Source organism: Acanthochromis polyacanthus, chromosome 1, assembly GCF_021347895.1.
Source record: "Acanthochromis polyacanthus isolate Apoly-LR-REF ecotype Palm Island chromosome 1, KAUST_Apoly_ChrSc, whole genome shotgun sequence".
Lineage (NCBI taxonomy): Eukaryota > Metazoa > Chordata > Actinopteri > Pomacentridae > Acanthochromis > Acanthochromis polyacanthus.
The window spans coordinates 40487214-40506082 of NC_067113.1; the positions used below are offsets into that span (position 1 = coordinate 40487214).

Sequence of the window (18869 nt, forward strand, 5' to 3'; positions counted from 1 at the left end):
GAGGTGCATTGGGATTCCAATCTTGTAACCCTCGTTTGTGCCGTATCCCTGCCGTCTTCACCTCCTCCTCGCTCCGCCTCGTCATTTCAGTCCACACCTGAACATGACATGTATGCAAACATCCTGTATTAATGTCTGACTTTCACATTCTCTCCTGATATCTCATGAACCAAACAACCTCATCCTGTTTGCTCATCGCTTTCCTGCCATTCCGATCTGTCCGTCAACCACTTTTCGCTTCTATTTCTTCACTCCTTCTCCTCTACACTTGCGTCTCTTTCCGTTTTTGCTTTTCCTTCGTTCCCCTCCTCCCCCCTCATCATGTGACAGCGACAACAGCGACATGGTGTTGGTGGTTGTAGGAGGTGGAGAAGGAAATAACGGCGGTATGCAAACTGCCTTCTGTGTCGGTGTGTGTGCTGGCGTGCATACAGATCTGCTCACAGTGACCTCAGAGAGCATCAAAATCACAGAGAATAGCTGAGGCTGTGTAGCGCATAACAGAGCAGTTGAAAACAGCTATAAACAGCAATTACACTCTTCCTGGTTGGGATTTCAGCACCACAACGACTGGACAGCTCCCTGTAAGGACTAGCTTCTCTTAGCTTTGAATTTAGCTATAGATTGTTCAGTTTTGATGGTGTTTGTGGTGTTTTTGATCTCCTGTGTTGTGTATCTTTGTTCTCAGTGTTGTTTTTACAGGGAGGATCCATTAGTATTTGTCTCTATGTGTGGTGGTAATTCATTTATCTTTCAAAATGTTGTCTCTCTTTAAATAATTTAGGCCTTTTCCACTCTAATATGGGTATTTTTGCAAAATGGCCATTTTCCTCTAGCATTTAGGTCACTTAAACTGATGTATTTTTTTTCCAAACACCTTCAAATGTGCAGATTTTTAAAAACTCTCGTCTGTGTGCATCTGTGTGGAGCATTTGGGAAACAATTATATCAGTCCTCAATTCACGCACGTCCATTGTTACTATTTCTGCAAAGAGCAAGCGTCTAAAACAACGGCCGCTGTAGTTTTATAAGCATTATAGATACACAGCCGTTCAAAAGTTTGAGGCCAACCAGAGAGTTTTATGTTCTCCATGAAAACTCCCACTTTTATCCATGTGCTAACATAACTGCACAAGGGTTTTCTAATCATCAATGAGCCTTTCAGCACCATTAGCTAACACAATGTAGCATTAGAACACAGGAGTGATGGTTGCTGGAAATGTTCCTCTGTACCCCTATGGAGATATTCCATTAAAAATCAGCCGTTTACAGCTAGAACAGCACATTTTTGAATGCATTCTTACTAAATATGAAAAATATTTGAGTACCAATAATTTTTAAAGTTTCTTTTTTGGTGTGTGAACTCCTATACGCCTGCTCTAAGCTGTTGGCTCTGTGTGTCTGTTCATGATGTGCTGAGCGAAGCTTGTTGCTCGTGCCAATGTTCATAAAAGATCTATGATCGTATAGATTTTAATAGGCTGAGTGTGCAGCCTCTAACTCAACTGATTTTCACTGAGGTACATCCTGCCTGCGGATCCCCTTCCTTACTGCTGTTTTGGAGCATGTAATCATTCTCATATATACTGTTTCCCATGTAAACAAACAAAAAAAGGATGAGGAAACAGCATGCCCCAGTTTTTGATAAAATCCCAAATTTATCATTTAATTTTGTTTAATTTCCTTTATTTTTCTTTTCTTTTCTTTGACAAATCCAGCCATTTTTTCTGAATGTTCTTAAAGAAAATATTTTAACTTCTACTGATATATATATAGAATCACTGCAGACATTTTCAGGATTTTTTGGAAGATTTAAATTAATTTTTTGAAAATATTTACAATTTTTATATATTTTTTTATTTTTTTTACTTTTTAAATTTTTATTTCTGGCCAAATTTGGGGATTTTTTAAAAATAAGTCTTTTCAGGGAAATTTTTGAGGAATTTTCGTCCTGGACATTTCGCCAATTTTTATGAATTCGGTAAAAAATTTTTGCTGAATTTTGAGATTTTTTTTCAGACAAGGGAACAATACTTTTTGGTGCCCGTAAATGAGGACAACAGGGGGGTTAATTTCCCCATAATCTCCAGTCTAATGTATCGTACAATATGCGATGCTGTGAGACACAAAAACCTGGAAGCGCGGCGACTTCAGAGCAGCCCATTAATCTGCGGTGTCAGCGGTCGATAGCACAGACAAACCATGTGAATCACAGGACCTAATGCAGGAGGTGTTAATGAGGATGGGGGGTATGTTGCAAATCATGCTGCTTCTCCTCGGCCTTATCTCTCAGCTCTCCTCCTCACACAAACACACTTATCGCTCTGGAGAGTAGAAGGGATCAGGGCCAGAGTGGGGTTGCAGGGAAAAGAGGGCGGGTTTTGTCCCCGTACCTTCCTGCATTTGCCAGTTTCTGCCCCAATTAACTCCCATTAATATAATTTCCCACGCTCCACCTTGAAGCAGACGCACGCAGCACCACACAAGAACACACACCTGCACATCCACTCACTTCCCTCAAAAAACCGAGACGTGTGAAGAAACATGAAGTCACCAAGTAGACGGCTTACAGTTGGGCCTCACTGCAAAAACTCCAAATCTTACCAAGTCTGTTTGTCTTATTTTTAGTCAGAATGCCTCATCCCACTTGATTTAAGATAAATTCACTTAACAAGAGACATTTCAGCAAAATGGAGGGACTTGTTTTAAGACAATGCATCTTAAATATCTTAAGTCAAACAATCTTTAAATGATCTTGTTTTGAGTTGAATTTTACAAGAAAACTCAGCATAAGTTTAACCCTCGTGTCGTCCTGCGGGTCAGATTGACCTGTTTTAAAGCCTGAAAATGTGAAAAAATATATATATTTTCACAGTGAAACTTCTGATGTCCACATTTTTAACATTTTTGGGGAATTTTTGAATATTTCGTGGTGGAAAAAAAATGTTGAAAGTGTTTCTTAAGAACATTCACAAAACAATCAACCAAAATCCAGCGAATTTCATTGGTTTTGTTTGATTTTTATGTGAATGTTCTTAAAGAAAATATTTCAAGTTTTACTGATATATTAGGATTTTTTGGAAGATTTTTACTAATTTTTAAAAAAATATTTACAAGAATTTTCTTGCCAAATTTGGGGAATTTTTTTAAAAAAAATAAAACCTTTAAGGGAAACTTAAGGAATTATGTGACTTTTCTTCCTGAAGGTTTTGCAAATTTTCACAAATTTGGGGAATTTTCTTGCTGAATTTTTGGATTTTTTCAGACAAGGAAATAATATTTTTTGGTGCCTTTAAATGAGGACAACAGGAGGGTTAAAGCATCTCAAATTATGAGGTTACATGAAAGCGAGAATCTATTTTTGAGTGAAAACTACTGTTTTTTTTAGCATGTCTGGCTTATTTTAAGACACCTAAGCTTGACAATCCTGGTAAAATATAGCTTCAAACAAGTTTTCCCAGCTAATATTAAGATCTCAGTATTCTAAATATCACATCTTATTTCAAGAAATCTGACCAAGGCATTTTTCACTTGTTTTATTGGCAGATTTTTTTCACTTATTTCAAGGTAAAAGTTTCTTGAAATAAGTTTTTTTTCTTGTTTTGAGATGGGCATTTTTTGCAGTGCAGTGAGAGGCACCATAATGAGCGGCTTGACGTGTGTGTGTGTGTGTGTGTGTGTGTGTGTAACAGCATGTGGCGATTGTGCACAGAGGTCCAGATTATGACACCTCCTCCTCTGATTGTCCCGGTGTCGCTGCCAACAGCTGTCAGCTGGGAAGCCTTCGAGGAGGCAGGAAGTGTGCTGAGCTCATGTGTGTTAAAGAGAAAAGAATCAAGGACGTTGGCTGTCATTAGGGGGGCGTTTATGAAACTCCTCGCCAGCAAACTTCGCGTACACAACCTTTGACCTCGACGCAAGAAGACGATTTCTTACCAAGCGCTGATACGTGTTCAAACTGTTTACCATCTTGAGATCTCGTGTTGTGAGTTGAACTACATACCAGCCTCAGAGTCGGCAGCACCATCGTGAGCGAGCGCCCGACGGAGACGAGAAACCTGTAGTCCTTTTTGATCCCCTTTGCAGCTTACAACTCCCAAGCCTCCACCGATCTGACAGCAGAAACACATACACAAATCCACATGGGAAACAGACGAGTATGCACACGTGCAACATGGCAGCACGTCCTACAGCAGCATCTCAGGTTAGGAAAATCTAATTTATCGGCACAGCAGCTCTCGAATCCACACGCACGACTGAGCTCCAAGCTGTTTTTGAGCGCTTTTGTCACATTTTTTTAATCGCTGTGAGTTAATTTCATAAAGGAATGCGCCTATATGTAAACAGTACAACCATGGCTAGACGAAGGAATTAAAAAATACTGGACATACAGTATGGCAGCTCTACATGCTGAAGATGTTTAACGACTAACATTTTCAGTTTGTTTCCATCCTCGTCTCCCCTCTAAATAAAAACTCAAGTTCAGCCGAAAAGTCCTTCAATTGTTGTCACATGAATGAAATATAACGATGTACGCTCACATTTTAATTTACATTTTAGCTGCTTGTCATATGAATAGCTCAAAAGTTGAAAATCTGACTTTTTTCTCCTGTTTTCACATTGTCTGGCTTTGACCAACGACGGAATTTTGGGTCCTTTTGTTCAGACATGAGGTGAAAACACAGATGTTGATTTTTACCTTGACAGTTTCGGCGAGCGTCAAGGTAAAAATCTGTTTTTTAACCTTACGCTTGAGCAAAAGAACTCAAAACTGCTGCACTAATAAGGAGACAGGTTGAACGTTTTCGAGCAATGTAAAAATTCTGACATTTAATTATGAGTGTGTCGACGGGTTTTGGAGGTCAGAGGGTAAAGGACGAGAAAAAGAAGAAAATAAAGAGAGAACGGAGATAGAAAGTAAATAAAATGGACAATGAAAACTTAATTCAGTGCAGTCAAATTTATTAAAAGAAATAATACTTTTTCCGCCCCTTAATTCAACTTTACTTCATCTGCAGAGAAAGCCCAGCAGAACATAAAAAAAAGAATTCAAAATATAAACGCAACATCAAATCACTCCATTACTGTCAAGAAATCCAAACTCTTTTCCACTCTTAAATTCTGATTGACCAAATAGAGAAAGCACCGGAGCTATCAGACGGAGATGAGACAATGAGATGTGCTGCTGTAACTCAGCAACTGACCTCTTCTCTCTGGGTTGTTCTCTGGAGTGCAGAGAGAAATTTAGCTCATTACTACTCATCTCCTGCAGCATTGGAGCACTGAGAATAATGAACGCTGCCTTCACTCAAGAAGTCTGCTGCTGAACAGTCACCGTTTTTCAATCATCTGAAGCGTTACAAAGCCAGATCACTCAGCTGTTTTCTGCTGATATGAAAGCTACCTTGAGCTTTTACGCTGTGTGATTTGAAAACGTCACTCATTTGAAGACTCAGAATGAGTCGACGCGAGTCCTTGTCTGAGGATTTCATCATATCTTCCATTATTTATGACAGGGATTGTGAGCAGGCAGCTGCTTTTTCTCCGTGGCGTAGCAGCCTGCAGGGATGGAGGGATGAGGCGAATCTATCTGCCATGAGATGAAGAGGAGAGGCTGACCCTGCTGGCTTACCCTGTTGAGACTGCATGTTCTGCTGGAGCCGCATGCCATTTGTAGGATTGTGTGTAGTTACAAAACCTTTCTGTGCAAGCGTAAAAACAAAACAATTTCACTGCAGATGAAAGATCGCCCTCAGCCTGCTGTAGAGACAGAAACTATTTTAGTTTGAGCTTTTTCAGCTTGCTGATAAGAGCAGAAAAGAAAAAAGAAATTACACATCTACTGAAGCGAAAGATTAGATTCTGCACATTTTTAAGAAACAGGAAGAAAAGGTGTTCTTGCAAGAATCGTTTAGTATTGAAGATAGCAGCTAAACGGATGATGACGAGTCAGAATAAGGAACTGGGATATACATTACATTTCTTTTGTACTTTCATGCAAAGAGTGAACTGGCTTTGGTTAGACATACTTTGGCTTTTGTGCCATCAAACCTGCAGCAACTGGAAGCTGAAGCCTGAACAACAACAGCACATCTTTAGGCATTCAGATGAGAGCCAGGAAGACAAACCCGGTGCCTCTTTGATCTCCTGCATTTCCCTTCAACTCAAACTCTGTGGGAGATTTGCCGTTGAGACGGCTTGCAGTTCAACTCATTCTATTAATATTACAGCTGAAAGCCTGCAGGGGCAGGTTGTTTACACAGGAGAAAAGTGTGTGCACTGTTCCAAATCCTCTAGTATGAATATAAGGAAGTAAACAGTAACATACTGTGGAAGACAAGGGAAAAGTTTAGTGTTCTGTGAACATGAATAAACATTTCCTGAAGATCAAAATGTAATATTTTAATCTTGAGAACAACTTGCATTATAAAAAGCATGATTAGATCTGTGTGTTTGAGTATTTTCTGGAGCTTTACAAGCCACTAAAACATGACAATAGAAGTACCAAGCAGCTCTGAGAATGCACAAAAATAGCCACAGAAGTCCTACTGACAATGTTTTTTCACTGTCAACAGAAAAACACCAAATGTTTTCTTGTGAATTTCACAGATTAGATCTTCAGTTGCTGCCTTTCAATGTTTGTTTTCATGATGTACTGAAAAGATGAAATCTTTGCTGACATGATCATACGGTGACTAAGCGGACCTGGGGACGACAACAACAGCATCGAGTCAAACTGTTACTTCTCACAACTGGATAAACGAAAAATGTTTATCAAGTTTGAGAAAATGAAACCCTAATTCACAAAACTGTTATAGAAATATCTGTATTTTTATTCTCAATTCTTAATATTCTAGCACTTGTGATTTTCCTTCTCCGCCTGGGTAAAAAGGATCCAACGCAAAAAGAAAGGAAACTATCAAAAAACAGATAAAAAAACATGGATAAGAAATAAAGATTACACCTTTAATGAACATTCAGTTCTGCAGCTGCAAGAATAAGACAGCAAAATGTGAGAAAACACACGTGTACCAGAGTTCATGTCATGCGTCTAATAAAAATAACATTAAAAATATATATTTACAAACAACCCAATGCTGCTTTTAACAGTTATTTCCCTGACTCTGGGAAAATTGATCTTCAAGCTCAAGAAGGCAGCGAGAACGTCAACAGACTCGCAGCCTCTTGGGACATGTAGGCGTAGGATATGCCTTAGAGCACATCAGTAGTTATTATCATTATTACAGTAGCTTGTTGGTGCAGCAGTCAGAGGGACGGCTGGCTGTGCTTTAACTCAAGACTGATGGACATAAAGAACACAGGGATGACAGGACGGAGACACCTGTGTCGTCTCTGTCCATCGTGGACTGCATGTAAAGGTTTCGTTCTCACTACTCCACCTCTCTCGTCGTGGTGGCTGCATACCGAGCAGGAGGTGAGATGAGGAAGGGAAGAAGGGAGGGACGTGAATCTCTGACGTTTCCGGAGATTACCGGTCTACTTAATCCACTGGCAGCTCGGGTCAGCGTCCTAACCTGATGTATACACCCACACTCGTTTGTTCTTCAACGCTTGTAAGGACCCCGTCATAAATCTCACATCTTAAATGATATAATTAGGTATAAAGTACTTTGGAAATAACATATGAAGAGTTTATTTGCAAAAACAGATAACTCCGTTTCAGAAAACTTTATTTTATTGTTTACTTGAGATAATATCCATCAAACTGAAGTTGAGTGGATTTGACTCAGTAGAAAAATACATGACCAAACAGAGAAAAAATAAATTATTAGTGTTATTATCTCAAGTAAACAATAAAAAAAAATGAGATTTCTGATTTCTTGCAAATTAACTCTTCAAATACTAATGGATCCTCCCATTATTGTCCTTAATAATACTGAGAAAAAAGATACACAACACAGGAGATAAAAAAAACCCACCACAAACACCATCAAAACTGATATAACTAATAACAATCTATAGCTAAATTCAAAGCTAAGAGAAGCTAGTCCTTACAGGGAGCTGTCCAGTTGCTGTGGTGCTGAAATCCCAACCAGGAAGAGTGTAATTGCTGTTTTTAGCTAGTAAGGAAAATGCTCAGATTACACTTTTATCCTTCTTCATAATTGCTACGATCTAAAGCACTAATTGACTCTGTTACGAACTGTGTTGATTCTCCAGAAATCCAAATTCAGTAATTTTATGGATAAAATAATCATAAAGTTATATTAGTGTCAATTCAATAAACACAAATAAACACAGAAAAAAATTTACAAATCCAATAATAAATTAAAGCCGTCTTGCTCATTCTTTTGTAACCTTTACCACACAGGTCTTTTTAGCTTTAAGGTATGAATAATTATGTCATTTTATAGCATTTTCTCCGTCTTCCTGTCTCGTTTCTTCATTTGAAGCTTCACAATGTTAGATTTTTTTTTCATCCAAGGCTCCGTGTTTTTCTGGCTTTACCGTCCAATCAAATAAAAAATATTCCAAATGTCTTGTGCATCATTTTAAACATTTCCCCAAAGTTCTACTTCATTTATATAGATTAGAGCCTTTTGGAAATGAGGAATTTCCACTAGAATTTAGCTTTTGGTTAGTTAAGGATGAGTTAACGAGATAAATGGATTGCTAAATTGGTTGAAACATAACCACAAATGTGCACAGGCTTCAGGAATTTCTGTGAATGTGTGAGACACAGAATAAACTAGAAAAGCACTCAGACAGTGCAGACCTCCGCCAAGGATAGAGAGGAAAACAGGAAACCCATGCAGTAAAGGATCATGAGTTGGAATCGAACCTGCGTCTCTGACACAGTTCTGTTTACAAATCACCTTCTTAACCAGTTGAGCTATCTGGACACATTGCTCCAATTTGTTGGAAGACATACTAACCTATGTTGTTTTTGTCATATTTTGGACCACATACTACAACATACTAAAAAATTCAAAGTGATCCAGAATCCAGGTTCCTCTTCGGATTGCCACCAAAATTAAATCAGTTCTTCCTCTTACCATAGTCTACATCCACTCAAAATTTCATCTGAATCTGCCCAGGCGTTTTTGAGTTATCTTGATAACAGACAGACAGACACACAAACGCCGGGTGTCACATAACCTCCTTGGCGGAGGTAAAAATAAACAGTAAAAATTATTCTCCAGTCCCTTCTATGGTTAAATTTACCAAACTCATATATCCTATGACTTCCAGTAATCCCGCCCGTTCGCTTCACTCTATTTAAAAATGTAGTAATGAAGTTATTTAACCTTCCTGTTGTCTTCATTTTTTTACCCAAAAAAATATTGTTTCTGTCTTTAAAAAAAATCCAAAAATTCAGCAAAAAAATTCCACAAATTTCAAAATCTTCAGGAAGAAAATTCCAACAATTCTTTAAAAGTGTCCCTTAAAAGTTGTTGTTTTTTTTTTTTTTTTAAATCCCCAAATTTGTCAAGAATATTCTTGTAAATACTTTCAAAAAATGAGGAAAAATCTTGAAAATAAATCCTGAAAAAAAATCCTGAAAATATCTAAAATGATTACATATATATCAGTAAAACTTCTAAGATTTTCTTTAAGAACATTCACACAAAAAAATCAACCAAAATCCAACAAAATTGGCTGGATTTGGTTGATTTTTATGTGAATGTTCAAGAAACTTTTTCAACATTTCTTTTTTTCACCAAAAAATGATCAAAACATTTCCCAAAAATGTTGAAAATGTGGACATCAGAAGCTTCACTGTGAAAATATATTTTTTCTTCCCATTTTCAAACTTTAAAACGGGTCAGTTTTGACCCGCGGGACGACAGGAGGATTAATCCACAACTGCCTCTCTCTAAAGCCCTTCAATCAAGTGTAAAATCAGTGGCGTGCCCGGGTAACCTTCACCTTACCTCATGCAAGTCCTAACATTCAATGTGCCCTTCCTCTCCAAAACCGCCCTCGCCCTCATTACCTAAAACTCAAATTGGCTCTCTACTTAAAGGCACAAATTAACTAAAGCGCACACGCAGAAACCCTCTGACATTCTGACTTGGCTTTTGGCAGCGCTGTCACACATAAACACAGACCCACGGATGACTCGATTGCCTCAATTGACTGCGAGCGAGCGCGTACGAGTGTGTGTGATTGCATAAAACAGCTCCCAGGTGACTTCCAAAGTGCTGTTAGTTGACTCTGCTCTCTCACAGCTCGGTCCGTCACTGTCAGCCGTGCAGCAGACGGCTAATGAAGGCGGCTCGACTCGCCACACGTGCTAACGTCGCTCTGCCTCCCGTCTCTTCACTGCTTTCCAGACTAATTTCTACATAATTATCTGCATTTTTTTCCTCTTGTAACCCGCTGTTTGTGCCTGTGACCTCCCTCTACAAAGGCGCTCCAAACGTTTCCTTGTGATGCTGCATTCAATGACTTGGATAAACCAGAATCTGAAAATCTACAAAAACAATGATGTTCTAAGTACTATATTATCCATTTTTCCAAGAGTCCACCTGCTTAAAACTCAACATTTATGTCCCATCCTCCATCAATTTCTACTTGATATTATGTTTTACCCATACTTTGACCTTCAAATGCAAATAAAACCACTCACACTGGTGTTAGATTTAATACTAAACACTTTCTAGTTTGTGCATTTTCATAAGCACTGGCATGTTTTAACCCTCCTGTCATCCTGCGGGTCAAATTGACTCGTTTTAAAATTTGAAAATGTGGGAAAAAAGATATTTTCAACATTTCTGAGAAATCTTTGAACATTTTTTGGTAGAAAAAAGAAATATTAAAAATGTTTCTTAAGAACATTCACATAAAAATCAACCAAAATCCAGCAAAATTCGCTGGATTTTGGTTGATTTTTATGTGAATGTTCTTAAAGGAAATATTCGCAGTTTTACTGATATATATGTAATCATTTTAGATATTTTCAGGATTTTTTTTTTTGGAAGATTTTTCCTCATTTTTCACAAATTTGGAATTTTCTTGCCAAATTTGTGGGATTTTTCAAAAAATAAAACTTTCAAGGGAAACTGTCAAGGAATTATTGGAATTTTCTTCCAAATTTTCAGAAATTTGTGGAATTTTTTTGCTGAATTTAAAAAAAATTAGATAAGAATTTCGATGGATTTTGGTTGATTCTTATGTGAATGTTCTTAAAGGAAATATTTGCAGTTTTGTTGATATATATGTAATGTATGTATGTTTTCTTGCCAAATTTGTGGGTTTTTTCAAAAAAAAACTTTCAAGAAATTATTGGAATTTTCTTCCAAATTTTCAGAAATTTGTGGAATTTTTTTCCTGAATTTTTTTTTTTCCAGATAAGAATTTCGCTGGATTTTGGTTGATTTTTATCTGAATGTTTTTAATTAGGGCCGCTCACCCATCTTTCCCTCCTCCTGATCCAGGTACGTGTCTGATCCTGGGCTGCATGATCTACCCAGACGGCTGGGACAGCGACGAGGTGAAGAGGATGTGCGGTGAAAAGACGGACAAGTACACGCTGGGCGCCTGCTCGGTGCGCTGGGCCTACATCCTGGCCATCATGGGCATCATGGACGCTCTCATCCTCTCCTTCCTGGCCTTCGTACTCGGAAACCGCCAGGACAGTCTCATGTCCGAGGAGCTGCTGGGAGACAGTAAGAAGACACGCATGTCTAAGTCAACATCTAACACCTTGGTTATGAGCTGGAACCATTTTGGAATGAGATTTTTTAGTCTACCGCTGCAAGTAATGTTTGTTTTGATTGCCTGTTATTTCTCAATTAATCAATTAGTTGTTTTGGCCAATATATTGTCAGAAAACAGTGGAAAATGTCAATCAGTGTTTCCCAAAGCACAAGATATCGTCCTCAAATGTCTTGTTTTGTCCACAACCCAAAGATATTCAGTTTATTGTCATTAATGAGCAAACAATCAGGAAATATTCACAATTAGAAGCTTTAATCAGACTTAATTCTTCAGTTAAACAAAAAAAAACTCAACTGATTGTCAATCTAGTTGGTGACAAATAGTTACAACTAATAAATTATTCAAGTAATCGCAGCTCTGTGGCCATCGCATACGGATGTTTTGTTAAAGTGCTGCCATGCTTTTATCTAGACGGAGCCAGAAGTTCAGTTCAAATTCCTCATCTTGTGACTGAAGCAACTTATTAATTCACTTTCAACCTCTAAATTATTCATCTGATGATTTGGTATTTGTTCAGAAATCAATACATCAGAAAGACTGACACAAACTGCATTGCAAGCTACCAGAGAACCGTCCTAATGCTTCCTTTTTTGTCTTAGCAACTGGTAAAAACCCCAAAGAAAAGATGATAAATTACATAATTCAAGGGGACTGGGATGTCCAGTGCGCTGCTGGGTCAATCTGAGGGGTGGCAGGAAATATGGGGTGAACAAAACAACAACAAAAACACAACTGCTGTGCAAATACTGCAGAGTTGTACTTCTTCAACCATCTATGAAGCCACCGGTTAGCTGCTCGCTATTCAGACACATGAAGCCTTTCAAGAATTAATGGAGCCAAAAAGATTAGGACTCAACAGACTAATCCAGGAGTGTCAAACATAAGGCCTGCGGGCCAAAAACGGCCGCCACATGGTCCAATGCAGCCCATGGAATGACTTTCCAAAGTGTAGAATATACAGAGATGACATTAATAGCAACTATTTGGCTTTTTTAATGCATAATTGCATATTTTTAAAAGAAAGAGGGAGAACTTAACCTTCTCCCATTTAGTTTGTTTGGTGGATCAGTTCAGGTGGTCAGGATTACTACACAGAAGGGGAAATGAATGCAAATTATGTAAAATAATTTCTAAATCTTGACAAGTTGCTTTGATCATAAAGTAAAATACGAGATTGTTCACTTCCACGTAGCGATGACTAAATGTTCTGTGCCTTTGTAGACACTCTGCAATCTGTAACTTGTCATGTGCAAATGATAAACGGAGTTATTCACAGGCTGTTATGCTCTGATTTTACTGGTGCAGCCCTCTTGGGATCAAATTGCGCTGCATGTGGCCCCTGAACTAGAACGAGCTCGACACTCCTGGACTAATCGACTAATCAGCTGTACTTTTTATACACTCAAGCTTCCAGCTAAAACAGGCTAGTCCTGGACAAGCAACAGCACATTCTGCTTGACCAAACTTATTGCCATTTGACACGAAATCCCCAAAAGCGTCGTAGTGAGTAAATGTGCGTTAATGCATTTCCAAACCTACTGTAGAACAAAAGAGACGGTTTGATGCACAACAACGAAATAAAATTATACCTGAAATGAGATCCAGGCTATTTTCAAAGCAAAACAAAAGAAGTGTCACTGAACTTATTAAAGTCAGCAGGTCTCGCCAAAACTTTGTTCCACTTTTGGTTTAGGAGTCATGAGGCTCAAGTCCAGGTAAAGTCACAGCGAGTCTTTTTGTTTTGTCGAGCCCAAGGACATGAAATTTGTGACTCGACTCCACACCTCTGGTACGTTTTTATGCTAAATTGGCCTTTCTCAGTACAATAACAAGACGTCGCACATCAAAGACATCATGCTATTTCCTGCACATCCCACCGGCAGCTTCAAATTAAAAACTTCTCTTATTTCCCCGCATAATTTCACATACCAAAGTTCTTAATTTGCATACATTAGATGGATGTTGTACACCACCTGCTTGGCTGCCTTTGTTTGCTTCTGCTACCAATGAGACTTTTTCTTTTTTGGACTGGGCGAAATGACAACTGCACTCGGACCCAAAGAGAATTATTTAAAAGAGCGAGAAGGCAGGAGGCGGAGGAGAAAGCAGATGAAGGAGGACGGAGATGAAAAGCAATCGGCGACGAGAGGGAAGGATGGGTGACTGAGAGGAAGAATGCACCAATAGCAAGGGTTAATTGAAGCCTGGGGATGCTGGACAGAGTCATGAATTACTAATGGCTGTTTACACAGCTTGCTGCCAGCCTGTCTAAATGAATCACAGCCACCCTATCAGCCGGGACACAGTTGCCCGTTAGCTCGTATAAGCAAAGTGACTGCGAGGAAGAAGCCATTATCAACCAAGAGACCGGAGAGGGACGGCAAGACGGAGGGGAAGAGAGAGGAGGATAATGAGCCGAGGAGGGGGATGAGAGAGAGGCAGATGTACGAGAAATACGAGGCCGAAAGTGAACGCAGAGGATTCATCAAACAGCAGATGAAGTTTAAATTGGATGTTTTTCTTATCTCGTCGTCTCAGGAGGATGAATAGCGACCCCTGTCCAAGTTAGAAACCTTAAACATCACACACTCAAAGACATGAAACATCACATTTACTTAATGTAGTTATGTCAACCGGTCCCACGAAACTAGGTTAAATAAATAGGAAGTCGTCCAGTAAACTAATTATTACTACATGCTTTTCAGTAAATTTTAACAAACTTTGGTACTTAAATGCTTCATCATACAGTTATGTTGGTTTTACTTAACACAATTATGTTAAACGTAATGAAAATGGCCGTGTTGATTAGCCTAGCCGCGCTAGACCCATGTTTCTGAAGACGCAAGGGTCTAGGCACGCTCGACAGGGAGGGAGGCGGGCTAAAAGGTTGTCTATCAAATCACTGTGCAGCAATTGGGTAGGTATACAACCAATCAGCGCAACGAATAGGCTCCTAGAGCGCCGGAAATCAGAGGATGCGGGAGTTCGGTGAAGCCTTATTTATACAGTCAATGGGTGAAGCTCAAGTATATTACAGACATGTTAACAGAAAGATTATTCAGAGTCGGTGCTAATGGAGCTCAACGACTGTTGTCGTTTTTGTTGTCGACCCAGAGAATTAAATTCGTTGCCGTGGGTTGTCTAGCGCGGCTAGTCTAGTTGTTTCTGGTTGTTTCTGTCAGAATCGTCACACCTCTGTCGTCCCTTAGTTACGCCCGCCTTCTGACTCTACACTTCATGGTGATTCGTCGTCCAGTTTTAGGAGCATCCAACCTCAAGGCTTGTGGAGGGTAACTAGACCCACCCTGGCAGAGAATTAAATTCGTTGCCGTGGGTTGTCTAGCGCGGCTAGGCTACGTGTTGATTTCAATAAAAACAATTACTTTCAATGTAATAAAAACAGTTATTCTGAAGTTACTCAATACAAGCAAGTTGTATTTACACTGCAGAACTTCACTGACTGTACTTCACATGCTCTATCTTACTTTATCAATGTGAGTAGTTCAAATAAATACAAGTTAGTAGTTTTACTTTGCCTGACTTTAATAAAAACATATCAGGTCATCAACAGTAAGGCATGTTCCCAACAAACAGGCCCCTGGAAGTACAGACTTGATGCTCACTGACTTGGAAAAAGTAAGAACAGAAAAAAAAGCACAACATCAACCTTGCAGTAAACTAAACCGCTGTAGACAAAACAGTATTCAGTGCTTAGCACTTTTTTTTAAATAAAATGACAAAAGTACAAATACTGACTAAGCTTCAAAATTATTACTCTTAGTTCCTTTCAAGTGCACGAGTCACGCCTAAATAACGTCGTCTCAAACATGTAAATAAACTGGAGAAAACCTTAACAGTCATCTTAATTACTATTGCTTCATATTATACATCAGATATCTAGGGCTGGACCCGAATATTCGTTCGCTACGGCACTATCCGGATATTAATTTTGGTATCCAAATATTCGCCCCCCAGGGAATTCAGGCATACAGCGTACCTCCTTTTCCTCCACTTAGCCCCAGCGTTCCTACGTAATGGCGCACAGGGTTCAAAGTTCAACTGCGCGGCGCAAGCAATACACATGAATGGGTTTCAGAGCGAGGTGCCGTGCTCTACCTGAAAACCGCTTAAGTTGAGCACAATTAAGTGTTACAGTGCAGGAAAGCCAAAATACGATGTCCGTGCATATGTAGCACGATCTCAGGGGGTTAATTCCAATCATTTAACAGTGCAAGTTAAGCTAGCGATTCACAGCTTTACAACCCCAACGTCAAATTAAATGAGCTAATGTGCAAAACTCAAAAACACTCGCCGTCTTATGCGTACCATGAAGTACAGACAGTTTTGTTTAAAAATTTGTGTACTTACCACAAAGGTTGGCTGTAGCTTGAAAAGACGATTCAGTCAGGTTCACAGTGACATACGGCGGTTCTTTCTCAGTCGAATTGCGCATGTGCAAGAAAGTATGGAACCCGCGTTGGGCCAATCATGTGCGTTTTAAATAGCTTGAATAAACACTTGCAACTCAACAAAGTAATGTACTTCCAAAATTCTTTATTATTACGTTAATGTAATGAATCTCTCGCAATAATTATGTAATGCAAGCAACATCCATGTCATTTCTTAGAATGCAGGAAATTAATCTAACACTGCCGCCTGCTGGCTGTGTAAGTCATAGCAGTATAAAAAAGTCATAGCAGTATAACATGACGTACTGAACTGGTTATTTCTTTATTTCCCCACAGAGAGCGGTAATAATGCCATATAACTTCTGGCAGTGGTACAGCAGTCACACACACACACAGGTAAGTATGTTATTCAAAAGTAAAATAACAAAGACTCCATTTACACCAGGCCTGAAGTAGCTGCTAAACTTGATGTACCATCTGAAAGACAATGGATTATACAGTTCTATCCATTTAACAGCCAATTGCCCCCTTTTTTGTTAACATGTTTCCTCCAAACTTGTTTTTAAACCGCTATGCCACTTCCACAAAATAATCAAGATTTAAAGTTAAAACTTTGGAGAAAAATATACACACACAATTCAATTTGCTTACTGGAAAAAAAAAGTTCTTTAACCCTCCTGTTGTCCTCATTTATGGGCACCAAAAGATATAGTTTCCTTGTGTGAAAAAAACTCCAAGAATTCAGCAAAAAAAAATCCACAAATTTCTGAAAATTTGCAAAACCTTCAGGAAGAAAATTCCAATAATTCCTTCAAAGTTTCCTTTAAAAGTTTTATTTTTAAAAAATCCCCCACATTTGGCAAGAATATTTTTGTAAATATTTTCAAAAAATGAGGAAAAATGTTCCAAAAAAATCCTAAAAATGTCTAAAATGACTACATATGTATCAGTAAAACTTATATTTTGTTTAAGAACATTCACCAAAAAAAAAAAAAAACAAATTCCAGGGAAATTCACATGATTCCAGACAATAAGCTGCATCACTGCCAAAATCTAATCAGTTGGTCCTTGTGTCATTTCTGGCCTTCCCTGAAAACTTCGTCCATATCCGTTAGTCCATTTTTGAGTAATGTTGCTCACAGACATGCAGTCAAACAAATGACACAGATCGTCAAATATCTCCGCTGTTCCTTGGCAGAGTAATAATTTGCAATGTCTGTGTCCTTGGTGAAAGATACAGCCCTGGTCCAGATTTTTCCTTGAAGCTTAATTATGCTTACAGTGAAAAATATCCACGCTATATCTGCAAATATCTCCTGTATGTTTGCATCATATTGGTAGTTCAATTAACTTAGCTGATGCTGTTTTAATGAATGTGAATTAGTTCATTCTTTCACTGATTATGGCAGCGAGTCATTATTTTCTGCACAGTTCTTTGCTGTTTAAATCACCTTGCTATCGATGTTTTCCTAGTGTGCTTTTAAATTAAAATCCTTCTTTAAATTTAAGAATAGATGGGGGGAGGCATGGACAACATATTATCCGGTTGTTTTCCAAAACAACTCGTGCTTTTAAAAATAAGCAATTTACAAAGTTGAATCAACCACAAGAGGATGAAAGGAAATAAGTGGTTCATATATTTATTTTTCCACGATTCTTAACTATATAAATCTTCCATTATTGTTCTTGATGTCTGCAGGTCTTGCTGTCTAGTCGTGATGTTACATCAGGATCCGGCTTCCTTCTCCTGGTCCAACCTGTGGCTGGGATGCAGAGCTGATGGGGAATCAACAGGTCAAGAAGAAGAAGAGGAGGTCTGGAAGAGGCCACGATGCCTCTTGCCCTCTCCGAAAACTCCCTCTGTAAAATAGTCTTCACATTCATCTCAAACTGCTAATTTGTGCAGGATGAATTCTCCAAAAGACTGCCAGAGTTCGCCTGTGTTGATATGTCGCTGCATCATCTAACCCAAGCTGTTCAAACTGAAATGTTCTGTGAGAGGAAGTGAGAAAGGAGGCCAGTGTCATCTGAAAACAACATAAGACAAACTTGTGGTGAATCAGCTCCAGGACACTGATCGGACAAACACCGCAGAGTGGCAGCCGCTCAAATCGAATTAAATCAAAATACGTTAACCAGACTTTGACCGACACAAATAGAGACTTAACAGGCTTGAGGTCAAAGCTGTCAGATATTCTTTCTTATCAAGCCAACAAACTCCCTCCAAAGGAGTTTGGCTCCGACACTGTTTGACCTTTGATTTAAAGAGGAGTGGTGTCACCAAGGATGTGAAGAATCCAGAAGATTACAGGCTGGATAACCGAACAGAAAGAACAGCACCGTTTTGTTATAATTAAATGTTTGATGTGATAGAACCAAACGGTAGTAATTAGAGGTTTTGTTGGGGAGGACTGTGCAAAAACAGAGTGAAGTAAAAGTCTATAATTTGTGTATAGCTACATGTTGATTACGTCCCTGTACTTTGTCTTGACTTTGAAATGTCAATCTATTGGTCCATTATTAGTGTGTGCCATAGAGTATCCTGTAACCCGACAGTATTGTGAAGAACCAAAAGGACTTAAGGGAAGCTGTATTTATCAGAGCCGGAAATGACGAGAACAGAATGAATCTGTGGATTTTCAACTTTACGAAGCCCCTTATGCTGATGTTATGTGCCATACAGTGGAGAAAAAATCCATTGAATCATCAGCATCATTTTTTTCCTACATGTCCCATTTTCCTTTTATTTAAAATAAATTTTAAATTCTAAACACG

At 38.8% G+C, this 18869-nt stretch overlaps 1 protein-coding gene across 2 annotated transcripts in view; it reads left to right on the plus strand.

Moving 5' to 3' along the window:
• lhfpl3 (LHFPL tetraspan subfamily member 3) overlaps positions 1 to 18869 on the plus strand; it is a 54495-nt gene extending 35626 nt beyond the window's left edge. Inside the window, exons 2-4 of one of the 2 annotated variants that reach the window (XM_022203712.2) lie at positions 11403 to 11633; positions 16431 to 16490; positions 17794 to 18869. In XM_022203712.2, the coding sequence (XP_022059404.1) occupies positions 11403 to 11633; positions 16431 to 16453 (254 nt within the window). In that variant the 3' untranslated portion in view covers positions 16454 to 16490; positions 17794 to 18869. The remainder of the gene's footprint in view (positions 1 to 11402; positions 11634 to 16430; positions 16491 to 17793) is intronic. The other variant, XM_022203713.2, reaches the window with a different exon arrangement.